Source organism: Macrotis lagotis, chromosome 6, assembly GCF_037893015.1.
Source record: "Macrotis lagotis isolate mMagLag1 chromosome 6, bilby.v1.9.chrom.fasta, whole genome shotgun sequence".
Taxonomy (NCBI): Eukaryota; Metazoa; Chordata; class Mammalia; order Peramelemorphia; family Peramelidae; genus Macrotis; species Macrotis lagotis.
In genome coordinates this window covers 160,327,487-160,347,051 of record NC_133663.1, presented here as the reverse complement: position 1 = coordinate 160,347,051, position 19,565 = coordinate 160,327,487, and the positions used below count along the sequence as shown (strand labels likewise).

Genomic DNA, 19,565 nt, shown 5'->3' with positions numbered 1-19,565 from the left:
TGATCTAAGATGGTGTTCCTACCAGACCCTTATAAAAAGTGAAAGAAAAACCCAGAAAATCACTTACATATCCACCCATAGACATTGCTGACTAGGTCTAGGGAAGAATGTAGGAGACTGTGATGGCTCTTCGTATGTTTTGTCAGCTGCCATGTCTGTAGAGAGCCGGGAGCAACAGTTCTTAAGAGTGCTCAGTTCCAGAAACCTTCACAGCAGAGTGGAACTTGGCTAAAGTATATTTTGAGTCTAATTTGTAGTTGCTTATATAAAGAGAAAGATCCATCTCTGACTGACATTACTTAGGAGCAAGGTTCTATTTTTCCATGAAGATTTGAGAGCATCAATGAGTGAGAATACCTATATATGAGCTTGTAGATAGTCTTTTCTGAAGACAGTAGTTTGACAACTCAGCTGTAGCACATATTCAGTAGCCTCAGATATTGTTAATTGTCATATGGCTTAAAAGTTTTTAACAGGTAGGGGTAAAAAAAAACTTTTTAAATGTAAATATATCTTTTGTTTCCCCAGAAAGTATATAAGAAATCCAGAGAATACATACAGTCTGTCAACTATTTGGTTTAAATTTTCTGATCTAGGGGCAGCTAGGTAGCATAGCAGATAAAGCACCAGCCCTGGAGTCAGGAGTACCTGGGTTCAAATCTGGTCTCAGACACTTAATAATTACCTAGCTGTGTGGCCTTGGGCAAGCCACTTTAACCCCGTTTGCCTTGCAAAAACCTAAAAAAAATAAAATAAAAATAAAATTTTCTGATCAATAAAGAGCTAAAATAATTGTTATAGATCATCCAGTATCATGGAATATTTAAAATTTTTAAGGATGACCTAGTCATACTCCTTTACTTTTTAGAAGAACAAACTGAGATTTAAAGAAGTAGCATGATTTGTGCAAAAATCACATGCTGGGGCAGCTAGGTAGCGTAGTGGATAAAGCACTGGCCTTGGAGTCAGGAGTACCTGGGTTCAAATCCGGTCTCAGACATTTAATAATTACCTAGCTGTGTGGCCTTGGGCAAGCCACTTAACCCCATTTGCCTTGCCAAAAACCTAAAAAAAAAAAATCACATGCTAATGGTATGCTTTTTTTTTGAGGTACCATTAACTATTCAAATTGCATAGAATTTTTTTAAATTTATTGATACCTTTTGTCTTTATATCACATTAATTTCTGAATATATTTCCTACATTTTACATGCTGAAAATATTTTCTATTGTTACAAGCTGTCTCTTAAATCAAAGATTTAAAAAAGTAAAAGAGGGAAAAATTAAATAAAACCAGTTAACACAAAAATCCAGTATGATAGTATATGCAATATTCCAACTTATTGCCTCCCATCTGTGCAACGAAGGAAAAAAAACACACATTTTCTCAACTCTTCTCCAGGTTCAAACCGGTCCTTATGCAATATTCAGGTTTTTTCTATTTCTATTTCTTTCATTCATTCATTCATTCATTCATTCATTCATTCTATATATTGTTTTCCTGCCCTGCTTACTTCACTCTGCATCAGTTCATGCAAGTCTTCCCATGGTCTTCTGAATTTTTCATATTCATCTTTTTTCCCAGCATTGTAATACTCCAATACTCTATGACTCCTAACTGCACAATTTGTTTAGACATTTTTCAATTAGAGGCATCTACCTGTTCACAATTTTTTCTACCACACACACACACAAAAATGCTATTGCATAGGAATTTTTGGAGTATTCAAAAGTCTTAGGTAAAAATTTTTTAAAAATGTATATTTATAGTTGTTGATCATTTTTCAGTCATGTCCAACTATTCATGACCCATTTGGGGGTTTTCTTGTGGAAAGATATTGAAGTGATGTGCCATTTCCTTCTCCAACTCATCTTATAGATGAGGAAACTAGAAAAATGAATCTTCCTGACTCTAGATCCAACACTTCATCCACTATGTCACCTAATTGCCTACATACACATGTATATTTCATATGGCTATGTTTTTTCTATAATCTACTATGTTTTTATGAAGTGTTGATATGTTTAGAACTTCTGTCAAAACAGTTTGTATATGACAATTTGTCAAGTATCAGAACCATTGGCATTGTTGTAAACATTTTTTAAATTTCCATTTGAGCCAATAATACTTAGAAATCATTTAAAAGAAAATTAGATTACGTATTTTTTTAACTAAAAGCAAAAACTATTATTAAAAAAACCTTAGGATCAAAATTTATATACTCCTTCATTTTTACAAATGAGAAAAGTGAGTTTCAGACAGGTTAAGAGATTCAGATAACTAGTGACCTGGATTGATGAAGTTGAACTATTGACTCCTCTACTCTACAGTAGAGCACCTCTATTGTACTCTTTCTCTCAGATTATACCTTCTCCCAATCTGATTTGATCATATTTCATGTGATTTAGATTCAGTATTTCCAAATTTGGTAGGGCTCTGCTTGTAGATAAGCTATCACAGTTGCTCTTTTATCACAGCAGTTTTGCAAACATATTTCCTAGAGATTGACTTTTTCATATTTTGTTTAACCTTTTAGTGCAATAATCCCAAAACCAAAGAACCTAAATTGAAAGCTGCTGTCCGGATTATCCCAGAATGGATAGAGTATGACACTGAGATTCGAAATCTGTTAGAGGAGATTGCAATGGGAAAGAGGAGTTCAAGTAAACCATCTTCCAAAGAGGGTAAGTGAACCATACGCTTTATTATTAAAAGCTAAAGATTGGTTTATAGATATTTCTTTGTGAGTTAATTAATCAGTTAGGTAATAAAATCTGCTTCAAGAGAGCCTATTGTATAATAAGAATGTCCTGAATGTCCTTTAATTTAAAGCAGGGTCTGTGCGGCTAGGTGGCGCAGTGGATAAAGCACCAGCCTTGTCAGGAGTACCTGGGTTCAAATCCCGTCTCAAACACTTAATAATGACTTAGCTGTGTGGCCTTGGGCAAGCCACTTAACCCCATTGCCTTGCAAAAACTAAAACTAAAAAAATAAATAAATAAAAAATAAAAATTTAAAGCAGGGTCATGGAGGGAACTGACATCCTACTCCTTTGAAGACAATCTCCTGATTTTTCATTTTCATAAGACGCATTCAGTGAAATCTTCACACTCTTATAGTAAGGAAGCAAAAGTTTTTATTTTTAAAATAAACCTAAATCCAGGGACAGCTAGGTGGCACAGTGGATAGAGCATTGGCCCTGGAGTCAGGAGTACCTGAGTTCAAATCTGGCCTCAGATACTTAATAATACCTAGCTGTGTGGCCTTGGGCAAGCCACTTAACCCCATTGCCTTGCAAAAAAAAACCTAATTAAAATAAACCTAAATCCCATATTTCTGGCAAGGAAACTATCAATAAGGAAACTAATCTTTATAGCTAACAATTGATATTTTAATCATTGTTCCCTAATCTTATCCTTCATTATTTTAGACTTCCCAGTTAATTTCCATTTTTAAAGGACTGACTCTGAATTTGTTGGTAGAACTTGGCTAGAGAATTGGAGAAGTACAGAAGTACCAACTTTCCAAAAAAGGTGAAAAGAATGGATCTGTAAACCATAGGTCGGTGAGTTTGACTTCACTGCCTGGCAGAATTCTAGAATGGATCATGTAACAGATAGTTGGCAAATATCTAGAAATGGAAGTAGTGATGATAAAGATCCACCATGACTTCATTATTTCCTTTATTAACAGAATTATCTGTTAGATCCAGGAAATGCTGTGGATTATAATATTATAGTAAAATATGGATTTACAATATTTGAGCAAAACTTTAGACAAAGCATTTTATACTATTCTTGTGGAAATATGGAAAGTAGTAGATTAGACAGTAACACAATTAGATGGATTTGAAAACAATTGAAAAAACATACTTAAAAAGTAGCCATTAATATTGCCATATGAACCTAACAAGAGGTCTCCAAAAGAATGTCATACTCCCCCCCACCATGATTTACAAATTTTCTCTTCATTTAAAAAAAAAGCATCCTATCTTTGCCACATTATATTTCTGTTTTTCTGCTTCCAAGAGAGCAATTATTGACTGAATGGAATAATGAAAGGAGGATCTTAGGGTTCATCCTTTTCTTTATTAAGTTAGTGAGATCTGGTATCTACAAGAACAAGAGTGCTACCAAAAAAAACCCCAGAAAAACAAACCCTAGTTCTTTTGCTCTTAGCAGAACTTATCACAATTTTGGAAATATAGATCTTCAAAAAAGTTTAGGAAGTTAAATTATTGTAGAAATAGCCAGAGGGCGGAGCCAAGATGGCGACAAGAAGGGATCCAGTCTTAGGAGCTCTCTGATAAAATTCATCAGCTAAGGACTCTAACTAAACTTTCGAGAGACAGAACCCACAAAGGGTCCCAGTGAGGCAGTTCTCCTACTCAAGGTAACCTGGAAAAGAGCAGAAAGGCTCTGCTCCCCGGGATTGGAGAGGCGGCCTGCCAGAGGGGTGGCCCGCCAGTGCCAAAGAACCTCAGCCTCCCGGAGGCAGCCCCAGGGCGCTGGGAGTCTCAGCTCACAGTAGCAGGGGAGTCTCCTGAGCTGCACCCCGAGGAGCACCTGGCACAAAGTCCCCAGCCCTGATCGAGGAAACAGAAGCAGGTGAAGCTGGTAAGCAGGAGCCCCCAGGGCACGAGCCCATTGAGCTGAGGGAGGGGAGTGAAGACAGACTGCAGAGCTCTGTCCTCTGCCTCTGGAACAGGAGTCTGGGGCTCTGACCACATTCAGATCCTGATCGCAGTCTAGGCCCCCCCATAGAACAGCAGGTCCCCCCCCACCTCAGCCCCGAGGCAGAGGGAGGTGCTTATGGTCATTCACAGACCAGGAGGGAGGACAGAGCCTCACACACTGAGACCCTTGTGGGAGTGTCCCAAAAGCTCAAGAAACACCCCAAACCAGGCCCAGGCTGGGAAAATGAGCAAACAGAGAAACAAAAAGAAGACTATTGAGAAATATTTTGTAAATGAGCCCAAGAAGGACCAAAATACTCAGTCTGAAGATGAGGAAGCACAAGCTCCTGCATCTAAAGACACCAAGAAAAACAGAAATTGGGCTCAGGCTATGACAGAGCTCAAAAAAAGACTTTGAAAATCAAATGAGGGAGTTGGAAGAAAAACTGGGAAAAGAAAGGAGAGAGATGCAGGAAAAACATGGAAAATGAAGTCAGCAGCTTAGTCAAGAAAATCCAAAAAAAATGCTGAAGAAAATAGCATGCTAAAAACCAGCTTAGGTCAAATGGATAAAACAGTTCAAAAAGATATTGAGGAGAAGAATGCTTTAAAAAGCAAAATTGGCCAGATGGAAAAAGAGATAAGAAAACTCTCTGAGGAGAACAAATCCTTCAGACAAAGAATAGAATTCAGGGAGATTGATGAATTTAACAGAAATCAGAAATCAATACTTCAAAACCAAAAAAATGAAAAATTAGAAGAAAATGTGAAATATCTCATCGAAAAAAAGAACTGATATGGAAAACAGACTTAGGAAAGATAATTTAAAAATTATTGGAATACCTGAAAGTCATGATCAGGAAAAGAGCCTTGACATCATTTTCAAAGAATTACTACAGGAAACTTGCCCTGATATTCTAGAAGCAGAGGGCAAAATAGAAATGTAGAGAATCCACCGATCCCCCAGAGAAAGAGATCCCAAAAAACCAACCCCTAGGAATATTATAGCCAAGTTCCAGAACTCCCAAGTCAAAGAGAAAATATTACAAGCAGCCAGAAGGACACAGTTCAAATATCGTGGAACTGCAGTTGGGATCACACAGGACTTAGCAACAGCTACATTGGAAGCTCGTAGGGCTTGGAATACAATATACCGGAAGGCAAGAGAGCTTAGAATGCAGCCAAGAATGAACTACCCAGCAAGGCTGAATGTCCTCTTCCAGGGAAAAAGATGGACTTTCAATGAACCAGGGGAATTTCAAAGGTTCCTTTTGGAATGGCCAGAGCTGAACAGAAGGTTTGATCTTCAGATACAGGACTCAGGTGAAGCATGGAGATTGGAGAAGAGGGGGGAAATATGAGGGACTTAATGAGAATGAACTGCATGTATTCCTGCATAGAAAAATGACACTGATAATACTCATATGAACCTTCTCAGTTAATAGAGCAGGTAGAGAGAGCTTTTATAGTTGAAGCACAGGAGAAAGCTGAATTCAAAGATAAAATATGGTGTAAAAATGGAGTCAATAGAAAAAAAGGGAAATGGAATGGGAGAAAGAAAAAGGAGAGGGGGAATACGCCAAGATATTTCATATAATAAGATTTTTTTTTATTACAATGAGCTATTGCAATGATATGGAAGGGGGGAGGCAAGGGGGAATGAGGGAACCTTTGCTCTCATCAGAGATGGCTAGGAGAGGAAACAGCAAATATACTCAATGGGGTATAGACATCTGGAGTAAGAAGGAGGGAGGAGCAGGGGGAAGGGGTGGGGATGTGAATGAAGGAGAGGATGGACCATGGGGGAAGAGTGGCCAGATATAACACATTTTCTTTCTTCTTGCAAGGGGATGGGAATGGAAGGCCTGCCAAGGACCACAGGGCCGAGTGGATTCTGGGCCTAAGGGGTGGTAGGGGGGCTCAGGGCTTCTTGGCCCCAGGACCAGGGATCTGTCTGCTGCGCCACTCAGCGACCCTACAGCAGAGTCATAGTGAAAGGAGAGAGAAAATAGAGTACATGGTAGTGGAGAAATAAGAAAGGAGGGAGTTGCAAACAGCAATAGCAACGGTGGAAAAATATGGAAATAACTTTTGTGATGGACTTATCATAAAGAATGAGATCCACCCATGACAGAGTTGTTGGTGTTGGAACAAAGACTCAAGCACATTTTTTGTTATTATTATTTGGGGGAGGGTGCAGGGCAAGTGGGGCTGGATGGCCTACCTGGGGCCACATAGCGGGGTGATCTTTGGGTGTCTGGGGCCGGATTTGGACCCAGGTGCTCCTGGCTCAAGGGCCAATGCTCTGTCTGCCACCCAGCCACCCCTACTATTATTACTATTTTATTTTATTTTGGGTCTTTTTTTTCTTTCTTTTTTTTGGTTTTTGCAGGGCAGTGGGGATTGGGTGGCTTGCATGTCACATGGCTGGGTGATTGTTGGGTTTATGAGGCTGGATATGGACTCGGGTGCTCGTGGCTCCAGGGCTGGTGTTTCGTCCATTGCGCCACCTGGCCATACCTACAATTATCACTATTATTATTTTTTTTATTTTAATTTTTTTCTTTCCCCTTTACTTTTTTCGCCCAAACAAGTCTATCTGTATTCATGGGGAGGAGGGGTATTTTGTTTACTTGTAAACAAGAATATTTTATTAATGTAAAAAAAATTTGTACAAAATGAGAATAAAATAAATTTAAAGATACATAAAAAAAAGAAATAGCCAGATGGCATAGTGGATAGAATGCCAAGCCGGAGTCCAGATGACCTGAATTTAAATACTACTTCTGATACTTAATAACTATGTGACTTGACCAAGTTCCTCAACCCTCTTTGCCAACAAAATCCCAGATGGGATCACAAAAAGACATGTCTGAAACAACTCTACAACAACAAGGTAAAGTAGATACATGGAAACCAATAGAATCTTCCAAATCTTTTCATCTTTCCTCAAATCTCCCATGACTCCACCCCCACCATTATCTCAGTTGAGATCCATATTTTACCAAATTTAAAAAAAATTGAAACAATTCTCCATGAGCTCTTTCTTCTCTCCACTTCTTTCTCTTCTGTCACTCAGCTGCCTTCTGCCACTTTCCTTCAACTGTTTTACATGATGAAGTAGCTTTACTCCTTACCAAACCTATCGTCTCCTTTACTTAAGTGATTTCATTCCATTCCATCTCCTCTAGCAGATGACTTCCTCTCTTCTCCCCGCCCCCTGCTTCACATATATTGAGTCTCCATTGGCACTGGTTCATGTCCTACTGCCTAAAAAGATACCCATGTTTCCCTTATTCTTTTTTTTAGGTTTTTTTTTTTTGCAAGGCAAATGGGGTTAAAGTGGCTTGCCCAAGGCCACACAGCTAGGTAATTATTAAGTGTCTGAGAGCGGATTTGAACCCAAGTACTCCTGACTCCAAGGCCGGTGCTTTATCCACTAAGCCACCTAGCCATCCTGTTTCCCTTATTCTTAAAAAATACCCTCACTTGCTCCTTCTATTCCTGCTATTCTCCTATCTCCTCTATGCTTTGTACCTAAATTCCTCAAAAAGGCAATCTACAATAAATAGACTTTCTCTCCACACTCTCTTTTTTCAACTTTTCAATTTCTTATTTTCAGTGTTCATTTTTTTTTAAAAATTTGAATTCCAAATTCTCCCCTTTTTTCATTCTTTATCAACTCGAGAGAGCAAGCAATATGATATCAATTATGCACATGAAATCATGAAAAACATTTCCATATTAGTCATATTGCAAAAATCTTTTTAAAAAGAAATATATAGAAAGTGGGGAAAAAGTATGACTCAGTCTGCACTCAGAGTTCATTAGTCTCTTTCTGGAGGTGGATAGCAGTTTTAATCATAGTTCCTTTGGAATTGTCTTGATCAGATACATCTTTCACAGTTGAACATCCTTATAAAACTCTTGTCATGACGTACAAATTTAACCTGGTTCTGCTCACTTTACTTTGCATCAATAGCGATCTTCCAAGGTTTCTCTGAAACCATCCTGCTCATCATTTCTTATATCACAGAAGTATTCCACCACAATCATATGCCACAGTTTGTTCAGTCATTCCCCAATTGATGGGTATTTCTTCAAGTTCCAATACTTTACCACCACAAAAAGAATTCCTATAAATATTTTTATACATATAGGTCCTTGCTATTTTTCTTTGATACTAATATAGCAGTTCTATTCCTGGGTCAAAGAGTATGCACATATTAGCGCTTTAAGCATTCCCATCTACCAATGGTATATTAGTGTACCTCCTTTTCCACATGTCCTCCAGTAGTTATCATTTCTTTTTTCTGTTGTTTAGCTAATCTGATAGGTATAAGATAGTACCTCAGAATTTTTTCATTTGAATTTCTCTAATCTAGAGCTTAATTTAGAGCATTTTTTTCTGTTACTATTGAAAACTTTGATTTCTTCTTCTGAAAAATGTATAATTTATATCATTTTTCTTGTTTTCTCATTGGGAGAGGAGGGGACTAGAGACAGAAAGAGAATTAGAAATTCAAATTTGGGGGGCATCCCCTCTGATTCAGCAATACCACTACTGAGTCTATATATACTGGAGAGATGTTAAAATCTTCAGTTGTAAAAGGGTGTGAAAAATCCCATATATACAAAAATATTCATTGCAGCTCTGTTTGTAGTGGCAAAGAACTGGAAATTGAGGGGATGCCCATCATTTGGGGAATGGCTGAACAAACTGGTATATACATATACACTGATAGAACACTGTTGTTCTAAAAAATCATGAGGACTGGGATTTCAGAAAAACTTGGAAAGACTTGCATGTACTGATGCTGCATGAGATGAGCAGAACCAGAACATTATACACCATAAGAACAACATGGGGTGATGATCAACCCTGGACTTGCTCACTCCATCATTGCAATAATCGGGGACAATTTTAGGGGATCTATGTTGGAGAATACCATCTGTATCCAGAAAAGGAACTATGGAGTTTAAACAAAGACCAAAAATAATTATCTTCAATTTTTAAAAATTGTCCTATGTATTATGTAATTTAGGTATCTAATGTTTTCTTTCTTCCTTTTGGATCTGTTTCTTCTCTCAAGACATTCATTTTGGATCTATGTGTATCATGGAAGCAAATGTAAAGACTATATCAGAGTACCTTCTGTTGGGGGGAGTCAGAAAGGAAGGGAGGGAGGTAAAATTCAAAACCTTGCAAAAACAATGATCCGTAGAAACTACCCTAAACAATTGGAAAACATAAAATATTTATATAATTGGGGATTTTTTAGGTTTTTGCAAGGCAAATGGGGTTAAGTGGCTTGCCCAAGGCCACACAGCTAGGTAATTATTAAGGGTCTGAGACCAGATTTGAACCCAGGTACTCCTGACTCCAGGGCCGGTGCTTTATCCACTGTGCCACCTAGCCGCCCCATAATTTTTTTTAAAAATTTAAAAAAATAGAGACTCAAGGAAATGGGAGCAAGTTCTTCACTTTTTTTTCCCAAGTCTTGAACTATGTTGCTAGTCTAGTGAAGTCTTATAAACCCCTTCTCAGAATAATATTTTTAAATAGTTTTATTCATAATATATGTGTGTGTATGTGTGTGCCTATTTGTGTCCAATAGTAGCCATCTCGGGGGGGGGGGGGAGGTTTGGGAGGAAAAAATACCTAATAATTTTGTTGTATATTTGAAAGGAATAGCAAGTCATTTATAATAGATTTGCAGTTTCATTATTTTATTTATTTATATATATTTACATTATATTATTTCCTTTTATTGCACTGCTATCAAAATACTTGTTTTTTCAATAAATTAAAAATAAATGCATAAAATAAAATACATTGAATTATAAAAATAAATAAAAACCAAAAAAGAAATTCAATTTTTTTTAAAAATGAAGACTGTTAAAAAAATCTTTTTTTAGGAAATCAAAAAAAGAGCTCCATTTATTCCTCTGCTTTCTAGTATTTTATTAGGAATAGGTGTGGTATTTTATGAAAAGTTTTTTTGAAACTACTAAAATAGTCCCATAATATTTTATTGGTTTGCCATTGATGTGGACAATAATGCTTGTCCTTTTCCTAATATTGAATAAGCTCTGTATTCCTGGAATAAATCCCACCTGGTCATAGTGTCTGATCTTTGTGATATATTTTTATAATCTCCTTACTAGCACTTTCTTTAAAATGTTTGCATCAATATTCTTTAGGGAAATTAGCATATAATTTTACTTTTACTTTTTGTCCTCCCTAATTTAGATATCAAAGCCATATTTGTATAATAAAAGAAATTTGGTAGGATTCCTTCTTTGCCTGTTTTAAAATATAGTTTGTATTGGAATTAATTGGTGCTTAAACATTTGGTAGAATTCACTTGTAAATCCATATGGTTCTGGGGATTTTTTTCCATGGGAGCTCACTGATGGCTTTTTTTTTATTTATTTTTCTAAAATAGGGTTATTTAAATATTCTATTCTTTTTCTGTTAATCTGAGCAATTTCAATTTTTGTAAATATTCATCAATTTCACTTAGGTTTTGAGCTATATTGGTATATATAATTGGGCAAAATAGCCCTTAATAATTATTTTAATTTGAAATGCATTCACCATTTTCATTTTTTTGGCTCAGTAATGTGCTTTCTTCTTATTTATTTGTTTGTTTAATTGATTTTTTTAATTGATTTTTTAAAATTTATTCATTTTCTAACCTCATGCAAGGATAGTTTTCAACATTCATCCTTTTGCAAGCTTTTGAGTTCCACATTTTTCCACCACCCTTTTTTTCCACCCCGCTCCCCACTGTAGCAAACAATCTGATACAGGTTGTACATGTAAATATCTACAAGTTAAGCTGTGAAAGAAGAACTAGAACTAAGAGGGGGGAAAAGCATGAGAAAGAAAAAATATAAGAAAAGCTTTAAAAAATGAACATAGTATGTTTTGCTTTGTATTCAGAATTCTGAATATGGAAAGCATTTTCTACAACAGATCTCTCCAGATTGTGCTTAATCACTGAACTACTAAGAGGAATTTTGTTTATCATAGTTGATCATCTCATAATATTGCTGTTAGTGGATATATGTATAATGTTCTCCTGTTTCTACTCACTTCATTCAACATCTGTTCATGCAGATCTTTCCATGCTTTTCTGAAGTTAGGCTGCTCAAGATTTCTTACAGAATAATAATACTCCATCACATTCATATAACATAACTTGTTCTGCCATTCCCCAATTGATGGGCATTATAAGGAGTATTTCACAAAATTTCACAAATACAGCTATTAGCTAACCTTCATCTTAAAATGTCTTTCTCCTTCTTTATCCATTTCAATTGAAGCATAATTTATTTTGCTCCAGCCTTTTGCCTTCCTTATAAAAAACATATGGTAGGATTCTGGTTATTAATCCACTCTGCTATCCACTTCTATTTTATGGGAGAATTTATTCCATTCACATTTACAGTTAAGATATTTAATTCTGTATTTCCTTTCAAGCTGTCTTCTCTCTGATTGTAGTTTTCTCTTTCTCCTTATTTCTCCTCTTTTACTTTTGACTGCTGTCTGAATTTTTCCTCCCTTTTCTTTCCCCTTTCCCTCCTTCCCTGTAGAATAGGATAAATTTCTAAATCCAGTTGAGAATGTATGTTATTCCCTCTTTAAACCAAATCTGTTGAGAATAAGATTTATTCAGTGCATACCCTCCCTTCTTTCTCTCTACTATATTAGGTCTTTTGTGCCTCTTGATGCAGTGTTATGTATTCTCTAATGCCTCTGCCTTCTTTTCCCAGAATAATTCTTTTTCTTTTCTCATATCCTAATTGTCTTGTATTCATGGTCCCTCTATCAAAGTATACTCCTTTCAGCTATCCTGATAGAAGTACAATTCTTAAGAGCCATAAGCATCCTTACATCATAATCAATTCATACTCACACAATCTTCTCAAGAATAATCTTTCCAACTGTTCTAATATAAATTTAATCTACAAGAATTAAGAGTTTAATCACAGTCAATTTATATCCATACCCCCTTTTCAAGTATTCTTGCTTCCACTGTCCCTATAAACAACCATCAAGAGTTAATAATTTGATCACATCATAGTCAGTTTATACCCACACCTTCTGTCTGAGTATACTTTCAATTGACCTAAGAGAAATACTGTTCTCAAGAGTAACAAATATTGTCTTCCCATATAGGAATGTAGACAACTATCTTATTAACTAATATTTCCCCCCACTTCTGTTTTCCTATGCATCTCTTGAGTCTTGTATTTGAAGATCAAATTTTCTGTTCAGTTCTGATCTTTTATCAGATAGGTTTGAAAGCCCTTTATTTCATCGAAAATGAAAATCTTTTTCCTGAAAGAATTTTTTCAGGCTAGTTGAATTTTGGTTGTAATCCAAGCTCCTTTGCCCCCTGGAGTACCCTCTGATCCTTTAATGTCTAAACCGATAAGTCCTGGGTAATTCTGACTGTGGCTCCCTTGCATTTAAATTGCTTCTTTTTTTGGCTTCTGAAATTTGTCTAAAATATTCCTTGGTGTTTTTATTTTAGGATCTTATTCTGGATTGATGGATTCTTTCAAGGACTGTTTTCTTTTCTTTTACATCTCTTTTAATTTCCTGCATTATATTGTCCAGGTTCTTTTTCCTGATTGTGGCCTTCAAGTAGACCAGTAATTCATTAATTATCTCACCTATATCTAGTTCCAGTTCTAGGTTGGGTTTTTTTTGATGGAATCTTGGTGTCTCAAAGAGACATTCATTTACATTTGTCCAATTCTAGTTTTTAAGATTCTGTTTTCTTCACTTAGTTTTTTTGTTTCCTTTTCCAGTTGAAATTTTATTTTCCAATTGGTCAATTTTACTTTTTAAGTTATTGTTTTCTCCAGTTAATTTTTCAAAATTCTCCTATATGACTCTCATTTCTTTTCTCCATTTTTCTTCCTCTCCTTTGGTTTTTAAAATCCATTTTGAGTGCTTCCAAGAGATCTTTTTTGGATTTGAGATCAATTCATCATCTCCTCTGAAGCTTCGCATATAGGCATTTTTGTCACTGTATTCCTCTTTGGAGAGGCTGTTTTTATTGTCCCTATCAGACTATCAATGGTTAGTGCTTATTTTGACATTTTTACTCATTTTGACAGTTGAGCTCTGTTCCTGTGATACAGTGTGTATAATTCCAAGTTTATTTCTTTTGAGGTTTTTTGCTAGGGGCCAGGGGTCTGGTCCCTGGCTTTCCTCTCTACTATTTCCAGTGTTCAATTTGTTCCCCATTCTAGGATAGCCCAACACCACACCAGAGTTTCAGGCCTTGAACCCTGCCTCTCAAAGGCAGGGTTTGGGACCCTTACAGCTGGTGGAGCTACACTGAGATCTTAGCTATTCTTCCTGACTTCTCAGCTCTCCTACCTCCTGAGGTACACTTCCCTTTTATCCATGAGATAGACCTTTCCCAAAAGTTTCTCCAAAATATCTGTTTAGAGACTTCATTCATGCCCCATTTTCATTTTTAATACTAGCAATTTGGTTTTCTTTTTTAATCAAATTAACCAATATTTTTATCTACTTTTTAAAATCATCAACCAATTTTATTTATTAGTTCAATTCTTTCCATTTGATTCATCTATTTTTTGATATTAAGGATTTCCATTTTGGTATTTAATAGAGGTTTTAAATTTGTTTTTGATCTGTTCTTTCTTTATTGATTACTTATTTAGAGATAAAAATTTTCCTCTTAAGTATCATTTTGATGGTATCCCACAAATTTTATAATGCTTTCTCTTTGTTGTCATTGTCTTTAATGAAATTATTATTTCTATGATTTGTCTTTAGTTTCTAATTAACTTTTAATCTGTGTGAATGATAGTCTGAAAAGGATGAATTTAATATTTCTTCTTTTCTACATTTGTTTATGATGTTTTTATACCCAAATACAAGGTGCCAAAATGGTAAACTCCTTTTTGTAAGGAGTTTAGTTTTTCAAATTCAGTTTTCTCCAGAGATTTATCATATCTAACTTTTCTAAAATTCTATTCATCTTCTCTAAAATTCTAGTCATCTTCTTGACTTTTTAATTTATTTTATGATTAGATTTATGCATCTGTGGAGGGGAAATATGGCGTCTCCTCCATGTATCATTCAACTTTCTATTTTCTGTATTTCATTTAATTTTTCTTGTTAATAATTTGAATGTTATGCCCTCTCTATATAGGTAAAAGTTCTTAGGAATTACATGTATCAGTTTCCTATATAGAAATATAAATAATTTAATCTTATTGAATTCCTTATGAATTCTCTTTTATATTTATGCTTTTTATGCTTTTTCCAGAGTTTTATATTTGAAAGTCAAATTTTCTATTCAACTCTGGTCTTTTCATCAGAATGACTGAAAGTTCTAGATTTCATGGTGTCCAATTTTTCCCCTCAAAGGGCCATACTGTGTTTTGGGGTTTTTTTGGGGGGGGTAGATTGTTCTTGGTTATAATTATAGCTCTTTTACTTTCAAGAATGCTATATTGCAGAACCTCTTATTATATCTTGGTGTTTTCTAGACTTGGATTTTTTTCTGAAGGTTATCTTTATTATTTCTTTTTTTGTTGTTTTTTGTTTTTGTTTTTTTAGGTTTTTGCAAGGCAAATGGGGTTTAAGTGGCTTGCCCAAAGGCACACAGCTAGATAATTATTAAGTGTGTGAGACCGGATTTGAACCCAGGTACTCCTGACTCCAAGGCCGGTGCTTTATCCACTACGCCACCTAGCCGCCCCCATATCTGTATTCTTTCGATTGAGATTTCATTTTCTATGTTCAGAAGTTCTGGGAAGCTCTCTGCTATTATTTTTTCATTATGGTCTTGAAGTTTTTTGTCCTGTTCTTCTCAGAGACTTATGATATATTTAAGTTTTTTTCTATATATATCCTGTGTTCAAGATCTTTATGTTTAAGAATATATTCTCTTAATGTTTTTTGTTTTTGCTTTTCTTTTTCTAGGTTGTCCTTAATTGTTATGTATTTGTATTCCCACTCTATAAAGTTCTCTTTTGTTTCTTTGATGATGCTTACCATTGCAGATTCAAATTTTTTTGTTCTACTCTTTATTTTGCTGTGCACAAAATAAATTCTGCTCTCATAATTTTCATTTCTCCCTTAAGCCCCTCTTGGTAGCATGTTTTGGTTCTATATTCTCAAATTCCTCCAGGTTCTCTGTATCAAGTGTTGAATAATTTTCCTTTGAATGTTGATTCATAGATTCCTGAATTCATTTACTGGATCTGGAGGTCATGTTTTTATCTGTTACTGATTGTTCTATTGATTTGTTTATGTTCAGGGTCTTTTTTTTTAAATTTTTGATAACTTTCATTTGCTTCTTTTCATTTTTCCTTGGTGAACCAGTTCAACTTTATATTATCCTATGCCTTTTGTATCCTTTGTCTTAGTGCCAGTCATGCCCTTTCAACCTAAAATTACTCCTACCAAAACCCTTTGCTCCTATTTTCAAACAGCTGAACAGAGCTAAAGAAAATATCAAAAAATCATGCTTATGGATCCATCATAAATTTTTTATATAACTTCAACTGGACCCTCACTGCAAAAGAGCCAATATTTTTATACCTTCCTAATCATTTCATCCATTCTAAAGGCTACACCTTCTCACCTCCCCCCATTCTCTCAGCTAAGGACTTCAACTCATACCTCACTGAAAAAACTGAGGTCATTTGAAGAAGAGCCCCTCTTCTTTGTCACTTAGATGAATGTCTTCACATACAGCCCTTTTCAACCTGTCTCTCATAAATAGGTGACCCTTCTCCTTAATTCCATCTCATGCTTTGCCAGCAGAATGTCTTTCATCTTTCCATAATCTTCATTTATTCCCTCTGCTGTCTGAAAATATGCCCCATCCTTTTAAAAATCTTTACTTGATTCTCCCTTTCGTGGCTACTCCCCTTGAGAAAGTCTCCTAGACTTGATATCTTGACTTCCTCTCTCTGATATCTGCTCCCCATGTAACCTTGAGCAAGTTATTTCTTTCTAAAATGCTGAAGGGCTGAAGTCATTTCTTCCATGACAGAAATCCAGTGAATCAAACTGTATTAAAAGCAATACAAATCTCCCTTTGTTTTCAGCCTTTTTGTCTTCCTCAGTTCTCATATCAGTCAGGAATTATTTGAACTGATAAGACAATCTGGGTCATAAATGCTGAAATAAATTCTCCTTTCTCTTTTGCAGTTTTCACTCGAGATGAACTCTAGCAGCACTGTGCATCTGTGAAGGGAGTCACTATATGGAAATTTGAATCTGCCATAATATGGAATAAAGAATGGCACTGCTGCTGAGAATGTACTTTGAATCTTTTATTGGAGCTCAGTTAAACATTCTTCAATTTTTAAAGAAAATGATTATTTAAAACTCACATGTTTAACATATTAAGTAAATATTTTTAAAAGAGGTAAATATTTTTTTGTCCTATTAAATTTTTAAAGCTAGTGGCTTATCTTTTTTTCTTGGTTTCATGCCAAATTTCAGTACTTAAAGGGAGATGTTTTGGTGAATTGTTTAATGTAATGTGTCTCACTGGAAACAGAAATTGGTACTCCAAATTGGCTGTTGATAGCATTCATACAAAAGGCTGTGTATATTTGAAACATATAATCTATATTTGTTTATGAACAAAATGTAATAAATTGGATAAATAAGTATTTTTATATCTTTCTCTTTTCACCCAAAATTAAGACAAATAGAACTTATAAGTAAGTGGTTTTTATTCAAAAACTGCCATTTTGAAAAAATGAATCCCATTTTATTTCTGAACTATTATTTTACAATCCAAGTATAGCTTTGTAATCAGCTGTGTTGGTATGTTCAGTCATGTGATCTGTAATCAGTTATTTTGACTGTGTGGAATTATATGATGTTATATTTAAGTAATATTTTCTTTCTGATGTATATTTATAAAATGGTATTCATGGGTGTGAAAAAGGAACTGATTTTTTTCATGGATAAAAGATCAAATCAGTATGGTAGTAGAACCTATTACTGCAAAAGCAGATAATTTAAAATAAAAATTATTTAAATTAAGAATTTGAAAAATAAATGGTTTCTATTTCATTATTTTTCATTTTAAAATGAATAGAAAAAATATTCAAAAAATAGAATAGATTAATAGTATTATTAAATGTTCACCATTCAAGTCAGAATTATTAAGTACTAACTGCATGCCAGTATTTTATAATTTAAACTATCTTAATATATTGTAAATTACATATTAAGATATGTCCTTCAGGATTAGTTTGACAACAAATATATTTCTGAAGGAGCAGTAACTAATTTGGATGATATCCTTAGTTATTTAAATGAATTAATTTTTCTCATAAGTTAAGCTTATTCATTGAACTTATATTTATGAAATACCTTTTTATAAGGTCTTATACTAAATATCAACACAGACTAAACTTTATTTATAAACAATTTTCATAGGATATAAATTCAAAATATTTTCCCTTCATTTGTAGACATTTGACTATATTACAGATAATTCAACCTTTTATTTATGTCAGCCATCATTATGAAGACTACTTAATATGCTGTAATCCAGTGATGCTTTAAAAACTATTGAAGAAGTCATAGGGAATTGACTGCCTCTACATCAATTAATTCCATACTACTGGAACTTTCTGGTCAATTATTCTCTCTTTCTACTATTTCACAGTAGGTTTGCTGTTAGCAACAGGAAGATAGGCAACCTGGGTTAGAATCTCCGGTTCTGCCATTTCACTCTTTTGTTTTCAAGAATATGATTTGTCTTAAAAAAAAGTCTTCAAATCAAACTTCCTTTAAATAACAAATTCTGTATAAGCAAGTTTATGGAGTAACATATAAGACACTTCAATCCATAACATTCCTGTGAAGTTAGCTATTATCTTTAACATGGTATCTCAGCAGTGTTTCTAAAATACTAATTCATGTAATACCCCATTTTGCAAAATAGACAACTTGTTGAATTAGTACAAGTCCAACTGATTTGCAGTTCTAAAAGACAGATGCCTAAAAGTCAGAATATTTTCATATTAGTGGTTGAACACTATAATGTGCTCAAAGCCAAAATCTACCCTTTCACATGTGAATAGCTGACTGAGAAGAATAAAATCAAATGTACAAATCAAACAAGCAATAGTTCCAAGGACTTGAGATCCAGGTAAGATCATATTTCTCCCTGTTCAATTCAGAAGATGAGTATATTTTGAAAGACTTGCATAGAAGAGGGTAATATTCAGAAATGAACATGAGATAAAAACAGAAGACAAAATACAAAATACAAAAGCTGCAATGTCTGAGTTCCTGGATTAATCTAGGTGAAAATAATCTTTTGTATCATAGTTCTAATGTGTATCCAAAGTCTATAACCTAATTTTAGATCAAGTCGTGGTCCTATGTACACCTCCTTGCACTTTAGCCCCCTAATCCTATTTTTGTATTTTTCTTGTAAGTGAAAACCCTTTAAATAAAATATCTCTCCTGCTCCTTAGAATTGCAGAGAACAGATACTATCCACCTTCATACAAATAGGTGATGGATTCAATATGCAGAATGGGAAATATTTGTATCCATAGCCAATATGAGAATTTGTTTTGTTTGACTATGCATATTTGTTGGTTGGGGTTTGTTCGGGTTTTTTTTTTTCCTGAGTGGAGAGGGGAGAATGATATGGGAAGAAAAAATAAATGGTTGTTAAATGGAAAAAAAATTTAATTCTTGTGCAGAACTTGTTTCTACTGACATTTTTTTAGAGCAGTCTCTTGGTATGCACATATTCAAGCCTTAAAGTAGTAGAAGATGAGATTTTTTCCATTCAAATTCCTATTAAAATAGAATAAACTTGTATTTTAAATCATGTTGATTCA

General features: G+C 34.7%; 1 protein-coding gene across 1 annotated transcript in view; it reads left to right on the top strand.

Annotated features, from left to right (window-relative positions):
* Positions 1-17,706, top strand: part of UGGT2 (UDP-glucose glycoprotein glucosyltransferase 2) — a 206,053-nt gene extending 188,347 nt beyond the window's left edge. Inside the window, exons 38-39 of the mRNA XM_074191915.1 lie at positions 2,538-2,685; positions 16,894-17,706. Coding sequence (XP_074048016.1) covers positions 2,538-2,685; positions 16,894-16,916 — 171 coding nt within the window. The 3' untranslated portion in view covers positions 16,917-17,706. The remainder of the gene's footprint in view (positions 1-2,537; positions 2,686-16,893) is intronic.
* Positions 17,707-19,565: the final 1,859 nt, after the last annotated feature.